The sequence below is a fragment of the Perca fluviatilis genome, chromosome 3 (assembly GCF_010015445.1).
Source record: "Perca fluviatilis chromosome 3, GENO_Pfluv_1.0, whole genome shotgun sequence".
Lineage (NCBI taxonomy): Eukaryota > Metazoa > Chordata > Actinopteri > Perciformes > Percidae > Perca > Perca fluviatilis.
The window spans coordinates 38782911-38809398 of NC_053114.1; the positions used below are offsets into that span (position 1 = coordinate 38782911).

General features: G+C 40.3%; 1 protein-coding gene across 1 annotated transcript in view; it reads right to left on the minus strand.

The window, feature by feature from the left end:
* LOC120555936 (protein kinase C-binding protein NELL1-like) overlaps positions 1-26488 on the minus strand; it is a 329540-nt gene that overhangs the window by 26986 nt on the left and 276066 nt on the right. Inside the window, exon 15 of the mRNA XM_039795144.1 lies at positions 15453-15548. Within this exon, the coding sequence (XP_039651078.1) occupies positions 15453-15548 (96 nt within the window). The remainder of the gene's footprint in view (positions 1-15452; positions 15549-26488) is intronic.

A 26488-nucleotide genomic window follows, 5' to 3' on the forward strand; every position in this document is an offset into this window, starting at 1 on the left:
TTTATAGTTTCCACTGAGAACACACACTCATCAAGTCCATCAAAACAAGTTTTTTGAGAATAATATGGATGGAAGGAGGAATACAGTATGTTGAGGTCACTGTATATTTACTTAGAGATGATTTACGGCTAAAGTGATAGTAAAGATGTGAGTATACTGAATACTAAATGTGCTGAAGAGGTCATTATATTTGTTAATTTGTAATAAAAAACTGAGATACAACATGTTATACCAATTGATGGGTTAAGCTAAAACAGAATATTTTGAAAAAAAAAAAAAAGGTTTAAAAGTTGGTTATAAGTATTTATGGTAATTTATAATTTTCTTTTAAATCATTCCATCTATTGAGGGGTTAGGTTTATATAGTATTTCATAAAAAATTTTTTTGAGGAAGATGATTCTAATGTATACCTAGTTTTTACTGATTTACATGGACTACACTCTATATTAAAAAAACAGAAACAACTTTAGATAGCACTTGGATGAAAGCGACAACAGTTGAAAATGTTCGGGAGAATAATGGGTATGGCATATTGGAGAATTGCCTTTTTATGTCAAATATGTAGCACTTTGAATTGCCTTGTTAATCTAATAAAATCACAAAAGCAGCCCCACCACTGCAGTTGTCCCCACCACACACTGGATTTCTGTAAACAGTTGACACTACGAGAGCAGTTAACATATGGTATCAACTTATAGCTACAATTTTTACAATCCATAAAAAAAAAAACTGGCCTTCTGATTTCGTGCTTGTAACATTTTCCTGTTGCTCCAGCCCTGCTGGAAAGTTGATACCTTTTGCCCTGTCTTAAAGATCACACACAAAATGTACACACACACACACACACACACACACACACACACACACACACACACACACACACACACACACACACACACACACACACACACACAAGCATATCTCTAGATAAAAAAAGGGACTCAGTGCGAGCTGTTTAGCAGTGTGTGTTGTGGTTGTGTGGTTAGCCTGCTGAGCCGCTGGTAATAAGACGTGACAGCTGCTGGGAGAGCTGCCCTCTGCCTGCCTCTCAGGTCAGAGCTCTGGTCAGAGCTACACCCAAAGATTCCCTCTCTGAAACATACCAAGATTAGAGGTGACTGGTGGCTGAGAGCAGCTAACCCTTTCACAAAAGAGCAGTGCTGTGGGGAGGGGGAAGGATGTTGGCCAGTTACACTGCATGATTTAATCCAGAAGCGATCATAGTCCTTCAGTGGTGATACAGTGCATCATTAAGTTTCAAATACTGACCCTGATTCAATTTAACGGGACACATTTTTATACTTCGAACAAGTGTGTGCTCCAGATTTAATTACATAATATACACCTTACACCAAGGCACAAACACTACTTGAAGAGTGAGACTTCACAAATGGATGCCTTTATTCTTGTATTTTATACCCGTCTAGCTGCTTCTGTATTTTCTATTCTCTTTAATTAATTTTTTATTTGCTTTTAACTGCTCTTTAATGTTTTATGTAAAGCACTTTGAGTTGCCTTGTTGCAAAAATGTGCTATATAAATCAAGCCTTGCTGTTGGCTCCTTAAGGTGCTGACACACACGGCCGATTATCGGCCGTTGGACAGTCTGGCGAGGTCAGTGACTCGAATCTGTTCGGTGTGTCCCGTGCCGTCGTCCGTCCGGGGGGCTGTCCGCGTTCATTTTGGTCGACCTGACATGTTCAGTCGCCGGCAGGGCAGTCGGGACTCACCCGGAAATGGCGAGCAGAATGAGGTGACTAGTCTCTCAAAATCTGATGAAAATCTTTTAAACTGACCTTTGTTGATCTGAAATGAAGACAGATTCAGCAACTGCATGGCCTATTTCTCGCTTAAAATGTTTTCAGAATCATGTTTCAGTGAACTATTTTAGTACAATATGAGATCGTATTCTGAACGGCCGCCATGACAGTCTGGCTTTGAATTTCTGGAGAAAACAAACCCATGTGATGCGTTCGTCGAATCAGCAGCCGTTTTTCATTTCTTGGGCAACAATACAGATTAGCGCCGAATGCTGTTATAGAGATGTATTACGTCTCGTCTTTTTGATGTGTTCTCTGGCACTTTTTGGACCAACACGAGGAGACTGATCATTTTGACTGGCTTTTCTGTCAACGGTCGGCCGCCTGGTCAGTGTGTAAGCAGCTTTAGTCTCGCTTTGCCAGACCTTTCTCCAAACGCGCCATAGGAGGGTCTGGCTACTCCACATAGCACTGGGGGATGGGAGGAAAACGTGCTCTGGTTTAATGGCATTTCTTTAAACCAATCAGAATCGCCATGGGCGGTGCTAAACTCCACACAGAGCCGCTGCTAAATAGCGAAAACTCAGACTGGACAGATAGTCTAGCTAGCTGTCTTAATTTAACCTGCAGAGATCTGAGGAGCAGTTAACCATAGTCCTCATAAATCCACCAAATTTAAAATTCCAACACAAAGAAAGCGGAAGGAAACGAAAACTACATGCATCCGGCAGAATTTCAGAACAAGTGAGCACACACCGGAGGTCCAGCTGCCAGTTTGACAGCAATGAATATCTGTCCAGTTTTGTACTGTAGTTGTTTGTCTTTAATTTCTTTTCTTAATTTATTTTACAACTAATGTCCATTAAAACAACTTAATTATTGAGGTTCAAAAAAAGACAATATAACTTTAATATAACTTTAATATGACAATAATATTAAAATATGGCAATTACATTGAATGTATTCCTTAGCCCTTGGAAAAACAAAGGGGTAGAGCTGGGTGATATGGAAAAAATCAAATATCACGATATTTTTGACCAAATACCTCAATATCGATATTGCGGTGATATTGTAGGGTTGACAATTGGTGCTTACAAAAAATATTTATACAATGAGATTTTTGATAAATAATCATCATTATTAATGTGTTTCTAATAACTAAGTGGGTAAAGGCAAATAATAGAAAAGCTAGAACAGGTAAGTTCAAAAAATTAAATCACTTTTACTGTAGTTGCACAAATACAAATTACGATATGTTTAGGAACACATTCCACCCATCACATATCACAGAAAAAAGATAAAGGCTACCTCTTTGAAACCAGGGACAGATAACACTTTACAATTAACAGTTTATTAATTTTACAGAAAAATTTAAACACACACATATCCATCAGAAAAATGAATCAGTACACATACAACAAAACATAGCGCGACCATAGACAAAAACTAAACTATAAATACATTTTAGAAAAATAAAATATATATATATATATATATAATAAAAAAAAAGGAAAAGAGACAGTGATGCACAGAGGCCTTGAGTTTACAACCTTGCCTATATGTAGGTACAGTATTCTATCAAAATGTATCCATCAGTCAGTTTTTCTAGTTAAATGCTACGCTTATGAGCCAGAACGCCATTAAATGTCCAAAGTGTACGAATGATACTTCCCCCATTTCAAGTTGTACTCCTCCACTTTATCAAGCAACCTATAGGACAATTGTTCAAGGGCAGCCAGCTGACCCAGAGCGACGCGCCACGAGTCCAGTGCTGGTGCAGAGGGGGGCTTTCCATTCTTTGACCAGAAGTTTCCGGCCTAACATGAGGACAGTCTGGGTCCAGTTAGAGAGTGGAGGGGTCATATCACTTAATGCAGAGGGCTCCCCCAAAATAAACAGACTAGGGGTGAATGGGATATTCTGGTCGACAATTTCCTCTACGAATGTATGTAGGGAAGACCAAAATGCCTGAATTTTTGGGCAACTCCAGAGCATGTGTACTAGGGTACCACTTTTGTCCTGACACCTCCAGCATTCCGAGTTATCAACCAAACCAACCTTATGCAGCCTGGATGGTGTCCAATAGATTCTATTGAGTATTTTGAATTGAATAAGTCGCGTTCGCAGTTCCTCAAAAATTTTTTCCCATTTCTAAGAATTCTGCCCCATTCTGCATCTGTGAATGACACCTTTAGGTCAGTTCCTATGTCCTTTTAAGGGACAATATATTAGAGTCCAAGGCCGTAAGGATCATAGCGTAGTAAGCAGAGGCTTCATGGCCACGGTGAAAATTTTTAGGACCTTCTCTAACATGTCACCGCTCGGAGGTACTAACGAAGGAGAGCCGGAGACCTGCAACAGGAGGTGTCTTAACTGAAAATACTGCCATTGTTGATTACGTGGTAAGTCAAATTCCTGTCTAAGTGCCTCAAAAGATTTTAATGTCCCAACATGGTACAAGTCTCCGAGCACCCTAATCCCTTTTTGCAACCAGAGCCTCCAAAGGAAGGGAGATTTATTTATACAGAGTTTAGGATTTTGCCAGATCCCGGCAGACTGGTGTAGATACGGATCAAATTTAAAGATCTTAGCTACTCTCTTCCAGACCCACTGAATGTGGGACAAAATGGGATGTGACTGATTCTGTTGGGCTAATTTAGCTGTGATGTACGCTATGGGTGTGAAAGGGGAGGACACTGCACTTTCGAGGTGGAACCATGGGGGAGCTCTCTCCGGGGGTAAAGACCACTGTGCCATATGCCTAATGGTGAACGCATAATGGTAAAAGAGCAAGTTGGGCACACCTAATCCTCCTCTGTCCACTGGCCTCTGCAGCTTTTCGCAGGTTCATCCCGGGGCGTTTGTTATTCCATAAAAATGTATTACAAAGTTGATCAAATTGTTTGAAATAGTGCAAAAGAATTCGGACTGGTAGAACCTGTAGCAAGTAGTTTAATTTCGGAGCACAAATCATTTTAACGATGTTTGCCTTGCCCCACATAGAGAGATACAATGGAGACCACCACTCTATATCAGCCCGCAGTTTGTCCAGTAGGGGGTCAAAATTTGTTTTGATCAGATCCGTCAATATGGGGGGGAATGTTAAGCCGAGATATTTAATGCCTTTATTAGGCCAGGTAAAAGTGCCAGACTGGAAGAGGGATTTTGGACAATATAGTGTGAGAGGAATAATTTTAAATAGTGATGCAAGAGAATGTTCAGGATCTGAGACAAACAAAAGGATATCGTCTGCATACATGTTTATGACATTTGTCACCGATTTGTATGCCTGGAAATGCAGGTTCTCTACGTATAGCAACCGCTAGCGGTTCAAGTGCAACTGCAAAAAGTAGAGGAGAGAGAGGGTCTCCCTGCCTCGTGCCTCTTTCCAGTTCAAATGGGAGGGAGATGATGCCGTTCGTAAGCACTGACGCTGTGGGGTGAGTGTATATGAGCCTAATCCAAGCTATGAATTTTTTGCAGAAGCCAAAACATTCCAGGGTGGAGAGCAGATAATGCCACTCCACCCTGTCGAACGCCTTTTCGGCGTCCAGCGAGATAGCAGCCAAGGGAGGGGTGTTATCCTGAGTGGCCCACATAATATCAATAAGTCTTCTGATGTTGTCAGCCGAGGAGCGTGAACGTATAAAGCCGACCTGGTCAGGATGGATCAAGGAGGTTATTACCTTGTCCAGACGGTTAGCTAAGATTTTAGATAGTATTTTACTGTCACAGGAGGTCAAACTAATAGGTCTAAAATGTTTACAGTCTAAAGGGTCTTTTCCTTCCTTCAAGATAAGGGTGATAATGGCCTCAGATAATGAGGGAGGGAGTTTACCCTTCTCAAGAGCTTCATTATAGGTGTCTAGGAGTAATGGCGCAAGTTCCTCCGCAGATAACACTTTACAATATTACGATATCCAAAATCTAAGAAAATCTCATAGCACGATATCGATATAATATCGATATATTGCCCAGCCCTACAAAGGGGAGAGACTGATAAGCAAGATACACCAATGGGGAAAAAGTGTAGCTTGGTTGTGATCAGATCAAATGTTGTATTGAATTCACTTTGTCGCTGTTTGACTTTACAGTCTCCTGTTAACCTTCACATGAATATACAAAGTGGTTCAGATCAGTAGGCAGTGAAGACAAACGTGTACAGCATCTTGAAATAAGAATTACAATGAACAGAAAATAACACACTTGCAATCTTTGTTATCTTTCTCATGTCATATTTGTCTAACATTTCATTACGGTTTAGCTGTCGGGGTTGTGTGCAAACACTGTCTTTATTTAACCCCGCGACCGATCACAGCAGCCATTGGCCAATGTTGCGACAACAGCTGTCGGAAGCTCTAATTTACAACATGGGCAGACCGCACATCACTTTATACAGCATGCAGTCTGACTCTACTGCAAATATCACCGTCGCTACTCAAATTTGCTGTATGTCACAGTTACAAATAATGCTCAACACTACGTGCAAATTTATATCACGGCACAGTAATTTAATCAAAATGAAACAAAAACTGTTCATCATTTATTCAACCCCTTTTTTTAATTTGCTGACATACAAACTTTCTACGTATTATGTTTCATGTGAAGGGAGTATAGCAATAATGCCTATAGTTGGAACATCTAAAGGGCAGAAACAACAGGCAGCAGCCAGCCTTCCTAATAACAATAATTCGGCCCTGCTCTCCAACATATCTGTCCATAATTTATGAAAAGTGACCCATTCAAGGATGTTTTTCACTGCTACTACAAAAAATGCTACCACTTTAATTGTGAGGAATATGAGGTGACGCAATCCTGCTTTCATCTTCTGGGAGAAATGCTCCCTTTCTTGTCTGTAAAAATTATGATTTTCAAAATTTCTTTCTCTGCTTGGCTCTCTTAACGGAAGACAGTGACACGTGTCATATTGTTTTGGCTCTGTACTCTACAGCACTGAATTTAAAACGACGACTATGCAATTAAACTGCCTACTTTCAGCTTCAGAGTGTGTGAAGGTGTTTAAATCTGGGTGACCAGCGTCTTTGGACAATACAGGAGAACAATTAACCTATCCAAATTAACCAAACGGTGGAATGTTCTTGATTTATTACCGGATCAGAATCAGAATCAGATTCATTGCCTAACAAGTTTGCACTTGCAAGGAATTTGCCTTGGTGTATTAAGTGCATACAGTAACCAAACTTTATTAAAAAGGGAATTAGCAATAAAGCAAATTACTGCTGCAGTCAAGAAAATAAATACAGAGTACTGTATATATTCCAATACATTTTTGTTTGTTCAGGTGCTGCCAGAAATTTCGGCCGGATGTCCGTCACCTTCCACTTTCTTTGTGTTGCCATTTCGAACTCCGGTAGATTTATGGGGACTATTTTTATCTCTGCAGGGTAAATCCAGACAGCTAGCTAGACTATCTGTCCAATCTGAGTTTTCTGTCACATGAGTAAAACAACCTTTGAACGTACACGTCACCAAAACAAGTTTCTTCCTGAAGCTATTTTGCAGAGGCACAGTTGCTCCGTGCGGCGCTTAGCACCGCCCATGGCGACTGTGATTGGTTTAAAGAAATGCCAATAAACCAGAGCATGTTTTTCTCCCATCCCGGAATGCTGTGTGGACTAGCCAGACCCTCCTCCGCAGCACTGTGGAGGAAGGTCTGGCAATGTGAGACTAGTATAGGCCTAAAAGAGCATTATTATATGCATTACATCAAGTTGAAACATTATACCTATGTTACCAAAATCCAGCCTGACTTTTGGAGCATGTTAATTAAAATACAGATCTGTAGTTTTGTCAGCACAACACACACATGTAATGATGGAGCCACCAGGAATCAGGAGGTGAAACTGCAAACCTGAACTGAAAAGATTATCCGTCTGATCTGAGACCTGTGATAATCCACTGAACCAATTGTAAGCACAGAGACAGCTAATTCTACCAGGACTCTGAATCTCTTTTTATGGAGAGCACATGTTATTTATAACCCCATTCATCACCTGCATAGTAAAAGCTTTTTATTTAGATGTAATAAAAGCTAATTTAATTCACACACAGTCAATAATTCCTGTTGCTCAATAGTCTTATAAAGCTATTTGTTAGTGTGTGTGTCTGTGTGAACAGCCCTCCATTCTCTTTGTCTGTGGCTGTGAAGTGGACAGGTGACCTTCCTGTGGTATAAAGTACAATATGCTTGAGTACACACACACACCAACACCCACCCACCCACCCACACACACACCCACACACCCACACACACACAAAATCAATCTTTGTTACAGCCATGGGAAGAAAAGCAGCCAGACAGCATATCACATTTCCCTCTGTTTCCTTCCATTACAATGCAAACGAGAGCACTTAGTACTTTCCGCAGGGCCTCACTTATGCCCCCGTCTGTAAATTTTCCCAACGGGGACACGTGAAGACTGTATGACAGCCCGGACTGTGAAGAGCTGTGAGTTTTAGCTCACGGATGAAAATGGGAATTAATCCACACACATCGTTAAAATAATCCCCAAGCTCTCGGTGAAATCCTCTGGCCTGCTGAGCTTTACATGATTACCCCTATCTCTGCTGTACTAACCTACTGAAACAACATCATGGAAAATGTCACAAAGGGGATTCACAGTAATGTCTCCTTAGACAGAAACAACAACCGAGGTTTGTGTTTGCTGCTACCCGATAGTCTGTGGCCAGTGAATGTTCATAAAACTAACAACCTGCAGGACTGAAGGAGCAGTTAAAGTGACCACAGACCACAGCCGGACACTAATGAATGCATGCAGCGCTAGACTGATATCTTTACTAATTTAAATTTACCTCTGATAAAATGTCTGCTTGCTACAACAACAACTTACCATTGACATGATACAGTATCTAAGAGCAGCAAGGACATTAGGTGTCTGTAGGAGTTTAAAGGATGACATTGGCATTTATTTGGGGATTTGAAGTTATTGAGACATCTAGGTCACATATTTTCAAATATATTCACTTAATTACTGTTCATAACACAAAGTCATATGTAACCTGGACGTCTAAATTAAAAACTTCCATGTTTCAAAACAATCTAGCCCAGTTTTACATCTTTTGACCTGCAAATCATCCAATCTGTGCATATTGGTATTTCAAATAATCCCATGAAAATACCTAAACCAATAACTAATGTGTGTTGCTAAAGTTTTGTACGTGTAGCCAAGGCCTGACACATTCACATCCATTGTCATCCAAAAAAGTATTTAAGATTAGGAGCCATAGTGTTGCACTCTGTGACATATTTCTTTTCAACGCAATGAGTTTCATCAGTGAACTGAGCTAGGAATTGGAGACTGGATCAGAATGTATCTAGCCTTAGCCTGAATATAGCCCTCACATTCCCATATGTACACTGAAAGAGCTTTTGATTGCTGTAATCACTCCTCCTGCCTCTGAAGTGGTCGATTTCGAGTTTGATTCCAATAGAAAAGATAAGGCTTAAAATCTGCAGTCCTTGTTCTGTGCAAATATCCCTTCTAAAGTTTAGCTGATGCTTTTTTGAGGCTTCAGGAGTCTGAGTTAACCAAACCAAGTTGGTATCTTCAAAAATGAGGTTTCTTTAGTAGAAAGTTCCCTGTTTGTATTACTATCTACCTACTGCAGCTCAGCAAGCAAATAACGGTCCAAGAAACATAAAGCAGGCTTGTAATTCTAAAAAGAATGTAAGTTTAGAAGTTAACCAGTTCATTTGTCTAACTAAGACAGCTTAAGCCTCCTTACTTTTGGCTTAAGTATTTTAGCACCAGGGATGTAGATTCAACTTTTTTTTTTTTTTTTTTTTAACCAATGATTGATCTAAATATTTTCTGTTTATACAGTACCACTGACTACATTAAACCCATCTTCAGCAAAACGGAGGGAAAGCAGAAAATGCAAACAAGACTGACCGACAGACATGTGACGTGCATTCTTCTTAGAAAACAATTAGTTTTAGTCTCAGTACATTACATTACATTACATGTCATTTACCTGACGCTTTAATCCAAAGCGACTTCCAATTAAGTGCTTTCAACCTTGAAGGTACAAACTCCTAACCTGACTCCACCAGATAGATTGCTTCGCATTTGTTCGGCATATCCATCTGGGAACTTTCCGTTGGAGAACTTTTGGGAGGGGGGCGAAAATACTGGTTAGCTGACTGGATAAACTATCTGTCTATCACCACCTATGTTGGTGACAGACGGGCCAAATCAACCAATCAGATCAAACTCTAACCAGTCGGGAGAAGAGCCTGAGAAAAGCCTCCAGTGATATTTTTTTGATCTTCTTTCAATGAAGGAATACTTTCTAATTTGGATAAAACTTGCGCGTTAGCTACGCTCATCTCATCCGTGGAAGCCGCCACATTGTTTAGACTGAACAGTCGCTTCTCGTTGCGTCACACCTAAAACCACCGCAAAACCAAAGCGGATTGGTCAATCGTTCTTTCCATCTCAAGATGCCAGACTGATCTGTGAGTGGAAAACGGTCTCACGAGGCTAACAAACTCCAGACAACAAGTAGTAAGTGCAAAAACATTAGCTTCAAATAAGCAAAACTACAAAGAGCTATATGAAAGTGCAGCTGTGGGTTTTGTAAAACACCCTCGTTAGCCACCACTCCCCAACTCCAAACTAAGTTTTCCTGATTAGACTAACCAGTTTCAGTCAGAACCTTAGTAAGACCACAAAATTCTGGCCAAAAACACAGCAAGTCCAGCAAAACACACAGCAGAAGAAGAAGCAGCAGAGCCAACAATAAAGCAGCAAAGACAAGAAGCAAACAGCAGCAGAATGAGCTAAATCAGCAGAACAAAAACAGTCAATTTAACCTTAAGGCAGCAGATCCAATGACATTCAGCAGAGAAGCCTAATAAAGTAAGTAAGTAGTTTTCCGGCTGTCTAGCAGTAAGTCACCTCAGAAGTCAAATGCACTCTGTCTGATATATTGTCTCTAGAAGTGTGTTATTCAAGTGTTGTTCTTGTTAAAGAAGCAAAAGAAAATTGCAATACTTGCAATAAATACCCAAAAAATCGCAATACTGTACAAATGTACAAATACACAAACCCGTGTATCGTGAAAGAATGGAACCGGGACAAAAGCCTAATCCTAGCCCTATGACGTTAGTATTGTATTTACATAGACTTAAACAAATCTGAAAGAACCCATCCTTTAATGCTGCTCAGAGGATGACTTAACTTTACAGTGAGGTATTTTTAACATTTTCTTTGTCAGTTTTACAATATTTTGAAGAGCTGGTGCTTCCTGCAGTTTGGCATTACCTCAAAACTCCAAAACACATTATACCATATATGCACTCAGCTGCTGCTGCTGTCATATCCTGACATATCCTCAGCTGTCACACTGAAGCAAACTTGTGGCACCTTGTATTTTACAAAATGGGTTATCTCTAACCCAACCACATACTCTGAAGTAGAGTGTGTACATTACACTGACTTCTTTGACAAAGAAGTAGTATATCCATCACAATGTGTGAACTGGGAGTTCATCATGAGGTCAGTTGTTCAGTTTATATTAAAATAACAAAGCATTTTATAAAATAAATTACAAGGATCCAACAGTGGACCTGTGGCGAAAAGCGGGTCAACGTGGGAGAAGATGAAAAGATCAGCGTAAAGATCGACTCCGTTCCCATTTGCTTTATATTTAGATTCTCTTAACCCCCCACTGAGCTACAGTATACACCACAGAGGAGAGAAGTCAGTGGAGCAGTCAAATGCTTTATTACAGAGGAGGGAAGAGCAGCAGAGAGGTAGAGGGAGATGGAAGTGGAGACAGACAGATGTACATAAGGGACGTACAGTGAGACAGTAAGAGAGTTTGACAGATGAAGAGACGGGTTGAAAGTAAAAAACAGAGACAGACACAGAACATGTCGTGCACCGAGTTATAACAAGAACCTTCTGTACAGCTTGTACATGTTGCCTGCAGCAAGTCTTCAACTGAAACTCCACCAACTATTACAGCACTTTAAGGACATATAAGTATTTTACGTAATGCTTTTATAACATACTTAACGGCATAGTATTATTATTATTATTATTGTACTATAGTGGTATTTCCAAAAAACATATGAGACAGTTGTAAATAATACATGAAGTCAAACAAAGTACGGCAACTTCTAATGGAAGAAAAAAAGTTCATTTTTAAATTGAACTCAAATAATTTTAGCAGCAGCTCTACTCCGAGTTCCTCACGGATGACTGAGCTTCTCACCCTATCTCTAAGATAGACGCCAGCCACCCTCCTGAGGAAACCCATTTCGGCCTCTTGTACCCACAATCTTGTTCTTTCAGTCATGACCTCCAGCCTTCATGACCAGAGGTGATGGTAGGAACGAAAATTGACCGGTAGATCGACAGCTTTGCCTTCTGGCTCAGCTCTCTTTTCATCACAACGGTGCATGTGAACGCAATACCGTCCGTGCTGCCCAGATTCTTCGGCCAATCTCCCGCTCCATTGTCCATTGCTCACTTGCGAACAAGACCCCAAGGTACTTGAACTCCTTCCCTTTGGGTACGGACTCATTCCCTACCCAGTGTAGGCACTCCATCGGTTTCCTGCTGAGAACCATGGCCTCAGGTTTAGAGGTTCTGATGCTCTTCCCAGCCGCTTCACACTCGTCTTCGAACCGATCCAGTGAGTGCTGAAGGCCATGGACCGATGTTGGCCCATGCAAAACCCTTCCACCACGTTTCATGAAAAAGTATTACTTTAATTCAATACATTTCAGAAACACCTACCAATTCGCATTTTAAGACACTATGCTACTTTTAATATTTCAGCTGCAATTTGTCAGCAGAATCAAGCACATGCACATTTCCTTTAAAAGAATGTACCCTTTTCTATATACCCTTTTCTAGTTTGATATAAAGATTTGTGCTCTCTCCAAATGTTCAGGATTTTGTTCATACGTCATCTTTCATCCCCTTCTAGCCCACTTTGAAATCTAAACATACCCTAATGTAAATTGTACAGTGTAGAGTCAATGGTGGCTCAGACGTAAGTATACAGTTAGTAGGAATCCGACCGTGTTCTTTTGTAGCTTCTGCAAATGAGATATACATGTAGAGCAAAATAATTTGACACCCCGAGACAGACACATTTTGACATAGAGAGACAGAGTGACTTTGCACTGCATCACATCTGTGGCAGCCTCGGGCAGCAGCCAGAGGGCCACAGGGAGGAGCCTCATTAGCGGAATGAGTCCATATTTTGCATCCTATGAAGGAGGAGAGCTGCATTCTGCACCTCTTCTGCTCCTCGCTTCAACACTTTATTTTCTTATTTAGTATTCTGCAGATGCAATGTAGTTATTTTTCAAACCAATCCTACATTTTGTCAGTAATCAAAAATCAATATACAGGCACAGATCTAAAGTCGACGTTTGGATGTAGAATGTCTTTTTTCAGAGAAGAGGAATTAGCTTGCCACATTAATTAATTGATAGATATTTAATGTTGTCTATTGGGAGGTTAATTAGTCCTGATTGCTTTCATAAAATGTCTTACACGCTGATTGCCACTGATTACATCTCAGCAGTTCAAATGCTCAGACTGGAGAGTTTATCTGAATTAGTTTTAGTATTTTCTCCAAAACAAAGTGTTGTAAAAGAAAAGAAGACACATATATGATTTGACTACAGAGTGACAGTTTTTTTGTATTTCCAAGAATTTAAGGTATGGAAATGCACAGCTGGAAGTTATTAACTGGCACTGGGGGGACTGATGATTAGCCAATCAGCGCCAGGGGCGGGACTAATGCTGTCGTCAAGCAGCACCGCCAAGCTGTGTTTACATAGAAGGCATGACGGCATGTCATTAGAGTGTGGATACCCGACCCGAGCCCGACGGGACCCGACGGTGTGCGCCTGTGTTAATGTGCGCTTGTTGGCCGTGTGCGCTGATGCGCTCATCTGTTGACATTTCCGAATGCCTTCCTACAGTTGCTTAATAAAAGCTTTCCACACAAAACGTGTCATTAGTAGGAGAACAAAATGAGATTTTAACTGTGTCGGGCTCGGACATAAATATCTCCCCCTCCCCCAAACAGAAATTGTGGAGGTAACGTCAGACTGAAGATGAAAACAGAGTATAACCTGATTTGTATGTGATATCTGGAGAGTAAGGAATACCAGCAACAGTGACAGTACTGAAGTAACATTTTTCCTTCATTCATTTACTATGGTGCACAATGTAAAGGGCAATAATTTAAGACATATTTTACTGATACTTTGTCGGACGTTTCTGTCTTAGATCTTTAAAATGTTTAAATTCAAAATTTTCATTTTATACATGCATGTTTCTTCTTACTTAGGACGTGCTATATAACCTATTTAAGTTTTTTCACAGTTTACTTTGCCATGCACAGTGTGTAATCTTGTGGGGGATCTGTGATGGGTGCTTTTCGTGGAGCGTTATCCACGGACAACGCAAACCTGTGATGAAGAGAAGAAATGTATTCCAGCAGGACTACAGCAAACACAGTCTTCCACTGTTTTACATATTAACAAGACCTATTAGGACTGACAGCAGTACCTGAGGTCTAAGTGGTCGTGGCTACATGCAGAGTAATTTATGTCACCAATAATGTGCACTTGTAAGTGTAAGCTGGTATCTGAAAGGAAAGCTTGGCAGCATGCTGTGAATAGCTGACCTGTTAAAGTGGTGCTATATGAGAGCTGGCTGATCACCTCTGTAAAATTACACCGCAGAGACATCAGGCTTAATAACCGGAGAGGAGAGGAGAGGAGGTGAGAAAGATAAATTAGAGGAAAACAGGAAGAAAGATTGAGGATGAATGAGCAGATAAAGACAAGAAGAATGAGGGGAGGGAAGACGAAGACAGGGAGCAGTAAGAGGAAGGAGGGAAAAATGGAAAGACAAAAGAGAGGAGGAAAAGGGATGTGAAGAGGATGAGGGTGGAGGGGAGAAGAAAGGTTAAGGGAAAGAAAAAGAGAAGAGAGTAAAAAGGGAAGGAGGAGAGGAGGGGGATAAGAAAGGGGAGGGAATATAGCGAAATGAAAGAAGGAGATGATGGCAGGCGGAGAGGAGAAGAGAGGATGGAGGGGAAAAGGTAAAAGTGGAGGAGAGGAGAGGAAGGAAGGAAATAGGAGGAGCAAATGAGAAAAGAAGAAAGAGGGGAGGAAAGGGGAAGAGAAAAGGAGATGAAATAGGGAGAAGGAAAAGAAGACAGGAAGAGGAGAGGAGAATAAAGGAAGGGAGGAAAGGTGGAAGGGGAAGAGAGGAAGGAAAATGAAGGAGGAGATAAGGGTAAGGAGGGAGCAAAAAAAGGAGGAGGAGAGTGCAAACGAATTAGCTGTCCTTTTCTACGGCTCTCCTGGGTCCAATTTAAACACAGGGCTTTAGAGATGAAGCGTGGAAGTGTGTGTGTGTGTGTGTGTGTGTGTGTGTGTGTGTGTGTGTGTGTGTGTGTGAGTGGAAGAGAGAGTGAGAGAGAGAATGCTCTGCTGCTGACCCTTCAGACCAACCTATGGACTGAATGAATTCCTCTGATGTCACTTCAATAACCCGATGAAAAACAACATAAAACTAGCTGACCGTTAATTAGGAGGGACGACTGAACAAGCCGGACAGGTGTGTGTGTGTGTGTGGGGGGTTCAGGTTGGGTTCCTCAGGTCTTACCTGTCTCACAGCGGCGCCCCGTAAATCCTGAGGGACAGACACACGTGTTGGGAGACACGCAGGTCCCGCCGCTCCTGCATCCCTCCTCACAGAAAGCTAGAAAAAGAAAGAGATGTATTAGTACAGTTTGTCTTTATGTCCTGGACATCACAGCAGCTGCAGCGGGAGCAGCAGCACAAACAGGCTCTGAAGTCATTACAAAGTGCAAAGTGGTTTATAATGATTTGAAAGCAGTGTAAAGGCCTTCGCACACCGAGTCCATATTTTCTTATCTGAAATCGTGGCATGTTAATAATGAATACGTTGTCGGTCATGTTCCAACGCAAAAAAAAAAAAAAATCGATTACCATTTTTTTTTTGTTTTTTTTTTTTGTGTGTGTTTTTTGTGTTTTTGTTTGTGTGTTTGACCAATCAGAGCAACCCTACGTGCAAAAACGTCACTTCATCTCCCAGCACAAAGCACTTTACGACAAAGCAAAGAATCAAAAATGCGTAATTTAAAGACGTGAAAGATTTAAAGAAGCTTGGAATCAGGCATGGTACTGATCTCCAAACGAAGGATGTGCGAAAGATTAGACAGTAGTGATTGTGCTCTAGGGCAGCTAGACGATAGCTTCTTGCTAATGTCATACTGTACATTCATTAGTTTGGGACTAGCGCTACACTGCAAAAAGAGATGTGTTAAAAATGACACAACATGTGTAGTCCCTGAACACACTCACCACATGTGTTAAAATTCTACACATGTTGTGTCATTTTTAACACATCTCTTTTTGCAGTGTACAGTTTCCTACATCCATTTTAAATCTCTGTTTTAAAAAATCATTAGTGGGATAAATCCTATTCATAATTTTAAATTGCATTTCTTTCACCTTTGGCGGGACAGGAAATTTTAAGTATTTACATCTAATTTAGTTTATTGTCTCCTTACCGAAGTCTTTGAGAATACACTGCAAAAAGAGATGACACAACTCTTGTGTTAAAAATGACACAACGTGTAGAATTTTAACACGTGGTGAGTGTGTTCAGGGACTACACATGTTGTGTCATTTTTAACACATCTCTTTTTGAATTCAATTTGTTGGTGCAATGGATATATCCATTGCACCAACAAATTGAATTCAGTTGAAGAATACAATTCAACCACAACATCATCCTCACTGCTTGACGACTCCATTTTGTCTCATATTGTGAATTTTACGTAACGACTTTTATTGGACGACGGATTGAATAAACGCATACGAAAAATACGGACTTGGCGTGCAAAGGTCTTAACTGGGAAGAAACACACTTCGCACTTTTGTTGTCATTTACATTAGTTTATAAATGGTGTGTGTGTGTATCGTCAGGATGTGGAGTGCCATGGAGCAACCCAATACAATATCATCACAAAATCTAAAAAGCAATATTGTGCAACTAAAAGAGGCACCTCACCATTACTGACATGACTCTATTACACAGCATAACAATTTTAACCGGTCTTTAACCTGTCCTCAAATTCATTTTCCTTTATTCAAAGTGTCTTATGTGAAATTAGTTTTTGAAGTGGTTATCATCTACAGGACAGCTTCTCCATGTGGGAGTTAACGTATCAGAGTTAAGTGAGGCAGATAAAAAGGCACCATGGGTATGAATGTCTTAGAGCGAGACTGGAAACAGTGCTGCCTTTTTCAAAGATGCAATTATCAAAATGTTAAATTAACGAGCGATAAAATCAGTATGTTTAAAGGGATGGTTCGGAGTAATTTCACCCTAGGGTCCTTTGCACCATGACCTCGATCCAAAGGTGTATCTCGTAAATTACCCCACTAATAATGCCCAGAATGGTACCAAACTTCTACAGTAGGACCGTCTACAAATTACAACACCGAAAAGAGATACAACAAAAATATTTATTAATTTCAGGATTAAATGAGGTAGTGTCTCCAAACTTAACTCAAATATAACTTGTCTCCTGCTAGTTGTACTACAGCACTTACAGTTAAAAAATAAGTTGAATTAATAAATATTTTAGTTGTATCTCTTTTGTAGTTTGTAGATAGTTCCTAAGCACTCGTCTTACTGCTGTCTCACCGCCGGCTGCTCGTAGAGACCAAAGCCATCAGGCAAGTGTTATTTAAATAAACTCCTGGTGTACTTACAAACTTTCCAATGCCTCGTTTTATGGGTGGAGAAAAAAAGGGTTTTTTTTGGTTTTTGTAAGGGGATCGAACCATCCCTTTAATGCGAAGGGATGCACTTGTAGTGACACACCCACAGCACAGCACGCTACAAAATTAATCACAGATTAATGAATCAATCCATTAATCTCTGGAGCTACACCAGATACAGTAGGGCAAATATTTCTTCCTGTTGTATGTGAGCAATGTTGGCAAAGAGCAACTCCTTTGTACGGTGACTTCATATTTTGATATATGTAAGTGAAAACGTGTTAATTCAGCTGTTTTGTCTATTGGAAACATTGGTCAAAATGAACAGTTGTGAAGCTTCTGTCACCTAATGCTTTTCCAGCAAAATTGAACTGAAAAGTATATATATATATATATATATATATATATATATATATATATATATATATATATATATATATATAGTTCTTTATTAGGTTTATTCTCAAAGTTTGGTTCTACTTGTGGGACAGTACAAGGATAATAGATTTTATCGTGGATACTCAAGCTTGGCTCCAAGCTAAGTGGACTGCTTTTATGTAACACATTTACCCTGAGAAGCACTTTACAAAGCCTCACATCCCTGCACACACACACACACACACACACACACACACACACACACACACACACACACACACACACACACACACACACAAAAACACACACACACACACACACACACACACAGTGGCAGAGCTGCCATGCTAACCTCGGGAGCACATGCCCAGCTGAGCTACTGTTGCCATACTCGAAAGAAATGTGATAAACTCCGCCTCACATTTTCACCTGTAGCATGTAGCTTCTAAGTGCCTAGTGCTGCTGGTAAGGCCATGGCACAGTGCATACAAAAACAAAAGTCCTTTCACCTAAATGACAAAATAGATCATTTGTCTTCCAAAACGATACACATGACTGTTTCAAAAAGAAGCCATGAGCATTTTCTGACCTGCCACCACTTCAGTCAAAGTCTGGTTAAATTTAAAACAGCATAGTTGGAGTTATGGAAAGATCATGGCTTCATGGCTTAAATAAAGCAGTGTTGAAGGCAGATGGGGCGCGAGCCGTAGTCTGCATTGTTGAAATGATACACTTTCTACACTTAGCCATTCACACCTACTTTAGACCTTCTCCCTACAGTAAGTGCAAGGTCATACCTGAAGCAGCCACAGTGGAATTTAGATGTGTGTTGTTGCAAAATAGGTGGGGCATTCCATTAAATTTAATGGATTTTGGTGTGTGTGTGTGTGTGTGTGTGTGTGTGTGTGTGTTTTTTTAAATTGCTGTTACAAATGCTGGTGTGACTAAGCCCTGAGAGGTTATACACGCTTGCCTTGGTACTACAGAGGATATTCTTTATTTGCCCCCACCACTAGACTGTTGAGGGCAGTCTCAAAAACAGGACATAAAGTCCAAAAATAAAGCTTAAACCTGGACCAATGGGGATAATAAATGAAATGTAAAGTCAAAATGTTTAACTTTGACAGGGCATTATTGCTCCGCCCCCAGTCAAATTTAGATTAAATTTGTTTTTTGTTACTGATTGCCTACAGAGCTACCTGCATCATTCATGAGGGGACATTTCATCTTATCCCTGAGTGTGTGTGTGCGCACGTGTAAAAGCATATGTGTACAACTATCTCTTCGCCTTTTGTTGGAAACAGGCCAGCAGCGCAAATGATTGTGATTTGTTGTGTGAGCGCACAGGGTGTGATGCATCAACACGGCTCAGACAAACACATGAAGGAGAATGGGAAGGTTGGGGAGAGCTGGTAGAAGAATGTACTCCACAAAACAAAAGGAAGAGCGAGACAGTGAGAAAGTAGTTAGTCAGTGCTTAAAGCGAGGAGGATTAAGGCAAAAATGGGGCAGACTTAATTGAGCAAGTTCATTAAAGAGAAATTACTTGAGTATTTCTAAGCTTAATTAATGACACGATTTGAAAGATGAGCCTTAATGGGCTGAAACATCTATTTATAGTCACATACATAGGGTGTGTGAGTGTAATGTCTGTGCGTGTGAATAAAGTATGTGCGGCAGCTTGTCTCCCTTTGGTTTATGAATCCAAAGAAACATAATTTAGCCGTGTAAATTATCACCCTGGTGTTTAGGAAAAAAATGGCTAAATATACAAACGAATGCACAAGTGCAATAAATAAAAGCAGAGTCCCATGCCAGAAGCTATTAGAGCTATTAATTTGACTGGTTCCACTATTTAAGAAGTTCTATCAGGCCCTCATTAGGAGCCTGATTGCCTCTGTACTAATAAACCTCACATAAAAATTAATTACACTTATATTGACTCAATCTATCTCCAGCTCTAATTATCATTTCACCACCATCAGCATAATGTCGCCTCCCTGTTGAACTAATGACTTCCAAAGATGAGGGGGCTTCGCTGGGGGTGGGGGTGTTGTATGTTTTTTAATGCTCACATTTTTCAATCACAGCTGCAACGACTTTCTTGCCCAGAGTCAACCCTCAATTTCCAGTTGCCTCCAGTAATTTATTCTTATTAGAGTGAAAAAAAAAAAAAAAAAATCTCCATTGGCAAATACAACTCTCCACTGAAACTCAAATGATCATTATTACTATGTTTTATCATACAAATACCAGTATTATTGATGCAGTCCATTTGGATTAAAATGCACATTAAAACTCACTTTAAGATATTGTTTTGCCTGAAGAAGCTCAGCTCTGCTCTGACTTGTGATAACCGCTTGTAGCTTTTTTTTTTGCATTGCAGCAATGCGACGAACCAATCACGGCCCACCCTGCTACAAAATGATGTGTTGTTTTTGACGTTCAAGTGAAATCCAAGTGAAATTCAGTGAGGCTTAAACACTTTTTACTTGCAGTTTGCAACATATGGCTGCAGGTAGAGGGTCAGGCTACAGTATGGTGTGCAATCTATACCTGATTGCGTTTGTGTTTACATTCTTTCATTCAATTCATGAAGAGTGGAAAAAGGCGACAAGACGATTGGCCCTTTAAATTGCTTTGCTAGATTTGATGGTGTATGAACAGCATGTGCTCTCTGAAGGCTTTTTTTTTCTGAGACAAGAACTGCATGTGTTCGGCTGCAGGTATTTTTTTTGTTTACATAGAGTGTGATTCCCGAATAAGATTGGGAAGAGAATAACAATGTGGTGCTGCTGTTCAACAACCAGAGCAGAGGTGTCCCATACCGCTGTAGAGGATTAAGGCTAATTCACATCATATGAAAACAAAATCAGAAAGAGGAGCGGTATAGCTACAATGTATTTGGTTCCCTTTTCTTTCCCTTTGGTTGTAGAAATGAATCTTTATATACAGTATCCTCTTGTGACACCAAAACCTGATGTTTTACCATTGATGCTACAGATCGCTATTGTGCACCATTGTTGCTGGTCATATCTCAATCCTCCACAAACTCTCCCCAACACTTCAGCTCCAATTCCTTCATCTTTTTCTACTCTTTGTGTGCCTCGTATCAACTATTCACAATTCCCCACCCCATTTTTTTCTCTCCAGCTCCTCCCCATGCTCCCCCCCTACACATTACATTACCACGACCCCCCAACCCCCGTGCTACAGCGACAAATAGCCTGTGCTGGGACTGAGAAGAGGAGACTGCCCTCCCTCATTGTAGGCCCTGTGACCTCCGGCTTAACGGAGCCTGTTGCTGACTCGTGACTTCCCGAGACATGCTTATATCCACAGATTTGCTATTTGAGTTTCCCATTACTGCCCTAGATTGCTTTCCAGTGGGTGGTGAGAATGGAATCATTCCACTTGGTGCCGTGGCTAACAGCCACATTCACGGTCGTTGGGCGTCCAAGGATCCACCTCAGAATTAAGAGCAGGGATGTCACAGAGAAAGCCAATGGATATTCCCATATCCACAGTTGGTATTAAAGCAGAGGAAAAAAAGGGGATTTCTAATTAAATGGTCGAATGAAACTGAGCTGATAATTGCGTCCCATGGAGTAAAGCACAGCTTACGACACTATTAGCCTATTGATAATCATCTCATCTCTAACTTAAAGTTCAAATCTCAAGAGTTTAAAGCTGAATTTTGGAATATTTTTTTAATCTTGGCCCTAACATTGAATCAAATTACTATGTGTAATGTAGTAAAGAGACACTCAAAGCCCCAAGCTGTGCCACTCATGAATGAGCATTAGCATCACATTAGAGTTACAGCGGTAAGCATCCGTTTCTCTGAAAGATCGCAATGTTTATAAAACCTAGAAGGTAATTTAACAACACTTACAGAGATTCGGAATCCTAAAACCATCTGGATGAAAAAATATTCCACCTGCTGCATGATAAAAAAAAAGATTTTTAACCCCTTTCACTCGGTTTTCTGTCCTGCAACCAGCTATTATCTTTGGATTAGGAAACCAATGGAGTTGCAACTTGGGGAACAGGTTAAAAATCTTTTTGATGGTGCAGCACATGGAATATTCTTTCATCCAGATGGTTAGAACAGTCTTTGAGATAACACTGATACATGAGAGGCACAAACTGCGGCTAGGTCACTCATAGTGATGAACCAACAGGTCATTATCCAGCTCAGACCTTTTTAAGCTCTTTAAGCTCATTGTTTTGGTTTTATGGTACATGTATTGAATGTGTTAGTATCAAAGAAATTAACGAAAGCAGTTCTTAAAATGATATACATTCTGTCGTCCATTTCGAACAGATGCACATCTGTTTCTAAAAAAATCTATCTTAACTTAAAATGCAACCTCATATGTTTTTATGCATCAAGTCTAATTCAGTTTTGTATTGTACGCCTAATTAAGGGTTAGGGTTCCCCAAAATATTAAGTACCATATATCTACAGTAATCAATCAAAACACTTTGAATACATAAACAGAGCAATAAATAAACCATTTTTGGTAGTATTTCTGATACAGTATGACTCAGCCTGGTAAAGACAGTTTGGCTGGTTGCTGTCTGTGCTGCTGGAAGGACAGTTGGTTCTGAAGTCAGTGACAGCCGTAACAAAGGTCACAGTCAGTTTGGACTGTATGGCTGTGTGTCCCAGCAGCATTTAAGCACTGCTGACATCTATCTTTTAGTCTGACGTTCAGGTCAGCCACTCTTACAAACCCCGACTCCAGCAGCAGCAACAAGCTCTGATAAACCCAGTGTACTCTATGCCCATCACCAAACAGCTGACAGACACATTTAGAGACTAGCTGGTGAGGAAAGTTAAACATCTAGCAGTTCAAGAGCCAGGGATTTTTTCTCAGGAGTTGGTCACCAAATGAGAGCTTAAAGGAGGTATCATCAGACACATTTTCAAATGAATGATAAGGCTACTCAGTGTCTGCTAGATGTTAAAAAAAGTGACTAAATAACCATGATAATCTTGAATCTAGAATGTTAATATGTCAGGGCTGTGTTTCTGTCAGCTTGTTTTGCAGATGTCTTGCCTGCTAGTGACGAAAAAAATAATTGATTGCAGTTTTTAAATCTAAAAAACGTCTTCCAACAGATGCAGCTATTAAAAAAAGGAATAGAATGTACATTACAACACAAAACAGGGCGCTCAACACACATATCCTCAGTAGTTCTGACAGTGGAACAGAGGGTTATCTAGATAAAGAAGTCCTTTGTTCTCTCCCTCTCTGTCTCCCAAAAAAATGGATCCCAGAGGAAGAAAGAGGACTCCCTCTCTGCAGTGTATGTATAATTCCCCCTGCTAATGAAAGCACAACAGCAGGCTTAAATGCAGAGGTTGAAGTCCACTGTCAGCGTGCAAGGAAGAGCTGAGCAGGGCAGAAACTTGGCTAAGAAAGCATTAAAGCCAACCCATTTACTCATATAAATGCCTCACTTTGTTATGCATTAGAGTAAAGGCAGTTCACCCTTGGCTGTACTCTCTGTTGGGCATTTACTGAACATCACAGACAATGGCCCCACTTACAAGACAATAAGGACCCGGGCCAGGCGGTCGGCATGGATTAAAGTCGCGTTAAGGCTGATTTTCACTGCCGTAATGTATCTGCAAAGGGTTGAAAGGGTGGTTGATCAATACCGCTGACATGGCAATTAATTCCACCGGGTGCTTTCAGAGATTTCTCATTCTGGAACGAACCTCCACACATTTTAAAGTGCTCAAGGATGATGAGTGACCAGCATTGAGACCCACATGGATTTCAAAAATAAAACTAAGAATAATTATGATAGCAAAGGACGCTATTTCTTTTCATTGAAAAGGTGCCTTTTTATTGTCATTTGAAAGCACTTACATACATAGAAATGACATGTGTCCCCTGCATTTAACACATTCTATACATAGGAGCAGTGGGCACCGCAAGTGGGAGGTTTTCTTTGGCATAATTATATGTCTCTACACTTCTAAATCACTTTTTTATATTGGAAATAATTTCACAATATATTGGAAGTTCCACCATAGACAAACAAAAAAAAAGATTATTTTCACTGAAATGATGCTCAATTATAAAACTGTGGCCTAATTCTGCACAATGACCTTTATTTTTGCATTTAGTTTGGGTGCTGTGATACATGTCAGTCCTTGCAGATGTGATCTTTAATTAAACTAGGCCTGCCAGTGAACTACAGAGACCATAATTCATTACACCTACAGCTGTAGTGTGTGCAGAGGGACAGTTGGAAATGTTGCCTCCATAACCAGATGGCAGCAGAAGACTGAGCAAACACTAAGGTGCCATTAGTTTGTGTTAGATACAGAGACTAAAAAATATCAGCAAACTGACAAACAGATTTGTTTCCGTGCCACATTTTCTAGTTGTAAAACAGCTGTCAGTGTTTAAATGTCCCTCTCAGAAGGCAGCGTCATACAACGACATTTTTTTAGTACATAACTCACAGCCCCGCTTAATACCACTTTAAAATCAGAGGATTGACGTCTCAAGAGTTAGACTGATCTCTTAAAAGCATGTTCTATAATCCTAATCCAAAATCACACTTTTATAAATATCCACAAGTAAGAGGCTGCCCTTAAAAGACTCACCAAATGCTCTCTTTTGGCTTCAAATGTATGATGATCTGTTGGGTTATGTACTCAGATTCACATAACATAAGCATGTCATGAATTTGCACCTGGTTTAAATGATAGAGGTGACGGATGTATTGCTACTAATCAGGAAGAGATGATTGACAGTGAAGTAAGAGTGAACTACACTCCGAGTGGTACTCCCACACTGAAAATCATATTAATATAGACTGTTTTATTGAACTAGGAAGATGGAGTAGTACTCCACCTGAACAACACATGTGTTTGTGTGCCACTAGCATACAGAATCAACAGTGACTGTACTAATGAACCAAATGAAGATGTCAACACTTTCATTCCTTTGTTTGTGTGAATAATGATGCCAGATGTCTGTCAGGAGCAAAGGTGGAAATAACACAAGCAGCACAGAATAGAATATAATGTAACGTAATTGTCCACAAAGATGGAAAGTTATCGTTGGCCTATCCAGCAGTTGGTTAAAACATACACACATTACATCACCACACTGACAGTACAAATAGGCTACTGTAAGCAATAAAATACAATAAACACAATGAAAGAAAAACACCTTAGCAAGAACAATAAAACATGCCGCTACAATGTCACAAAACGTCTTGTAGAGGAGGAAGTTGATGATGGATGGATTTACAAAGTGTCAGACTCTGACACAAGACGCAGGTTTGCATCCTAATTATTTCCAACAGCCAACATTGGTTTCCTTCAACCATGAGCACCATCTTTCCCTAACCTCAATCAAGTAGCACCTAGCACCAAACAGCAGACAGATAAAGTCACCGACTATCTGGTTAAAATAGTGGAGCATTTAGCAGCTGATTATTGGACTTACATCATAAGGTGGACACAAACACCACTCCAAAGGAATATAATGTTGTTCTGTGTCTGCTGGACACACACACACACACACACACACACACACACACACACACACACACACACACACACACACACACACACACACACACAGAGTATATATAAAGAATATATCCCTGCCAATATGTGGGTGTTAAGTGTGGGTGTGTACATGTTTATTGATGCATTTATGTGTTTGATAACTTGCTCAGTTGAAGGACAAATTAAGTTGAAAAGAGTTTGGAGAATTTCAGTTTATGAAGAGAAGATCTGGCAGGACCCTCTGAATAAATAAAAACAACCCCAGGCCAAACAGTTCCTCTGTTTGGTATTTATATGTAGAAAAATCTATTGCTGATTATTACACGGCTTGGTTGAGTACTTGATTCTGATTGGTCAAGCATGGCATTCTGCAGTCTGTTAATTCTGTATAATAGACCCCTTGCTAAGCATAAGAGAGCGTTGCCATGGACGCAGTTCTGACAACTCTGAAGGACATCCAACAATCCGCAGAAAGAAGTCCGGTTAATTTATCAGCTGTGTGGCAAAAAGTGGGGAAAAGTGGAACAAGATCCTGTCCTCTAATCCAGGCAACGGCAGCAGATCTTGGTGAGCGCCTTTCGCTTCATATACAGTCTATGATCGCTACGCAGTAACTTCAGCTGTAGGGACAAAAGTTAGCCTACATTGTAACATTGTGTTTCCAGGTGTGTCAACTGCAGCGCCTGAGCAACAAGGAAGGACAGAAACGTCAGCATCAATATTCTAGGGATGTGCTGAATCCGCTGGTTAAGATTCTGCCGAATCCTAAACCGAAAACAAAATCCTACTCCCATCCTCAAACCATTAACACAGTAAACACATTAATGAAGTAAATACATGGTTAACACAAGTTTTTAGCTGTGACTGTCCTTCCTTTGCCGTACCTGAAGTTGCTGCATTTTGGCTTCTGTCTGCAGATTTCCTTCATGCGCAACTCGTCTTCTTTCGGTTGTTTCATACGC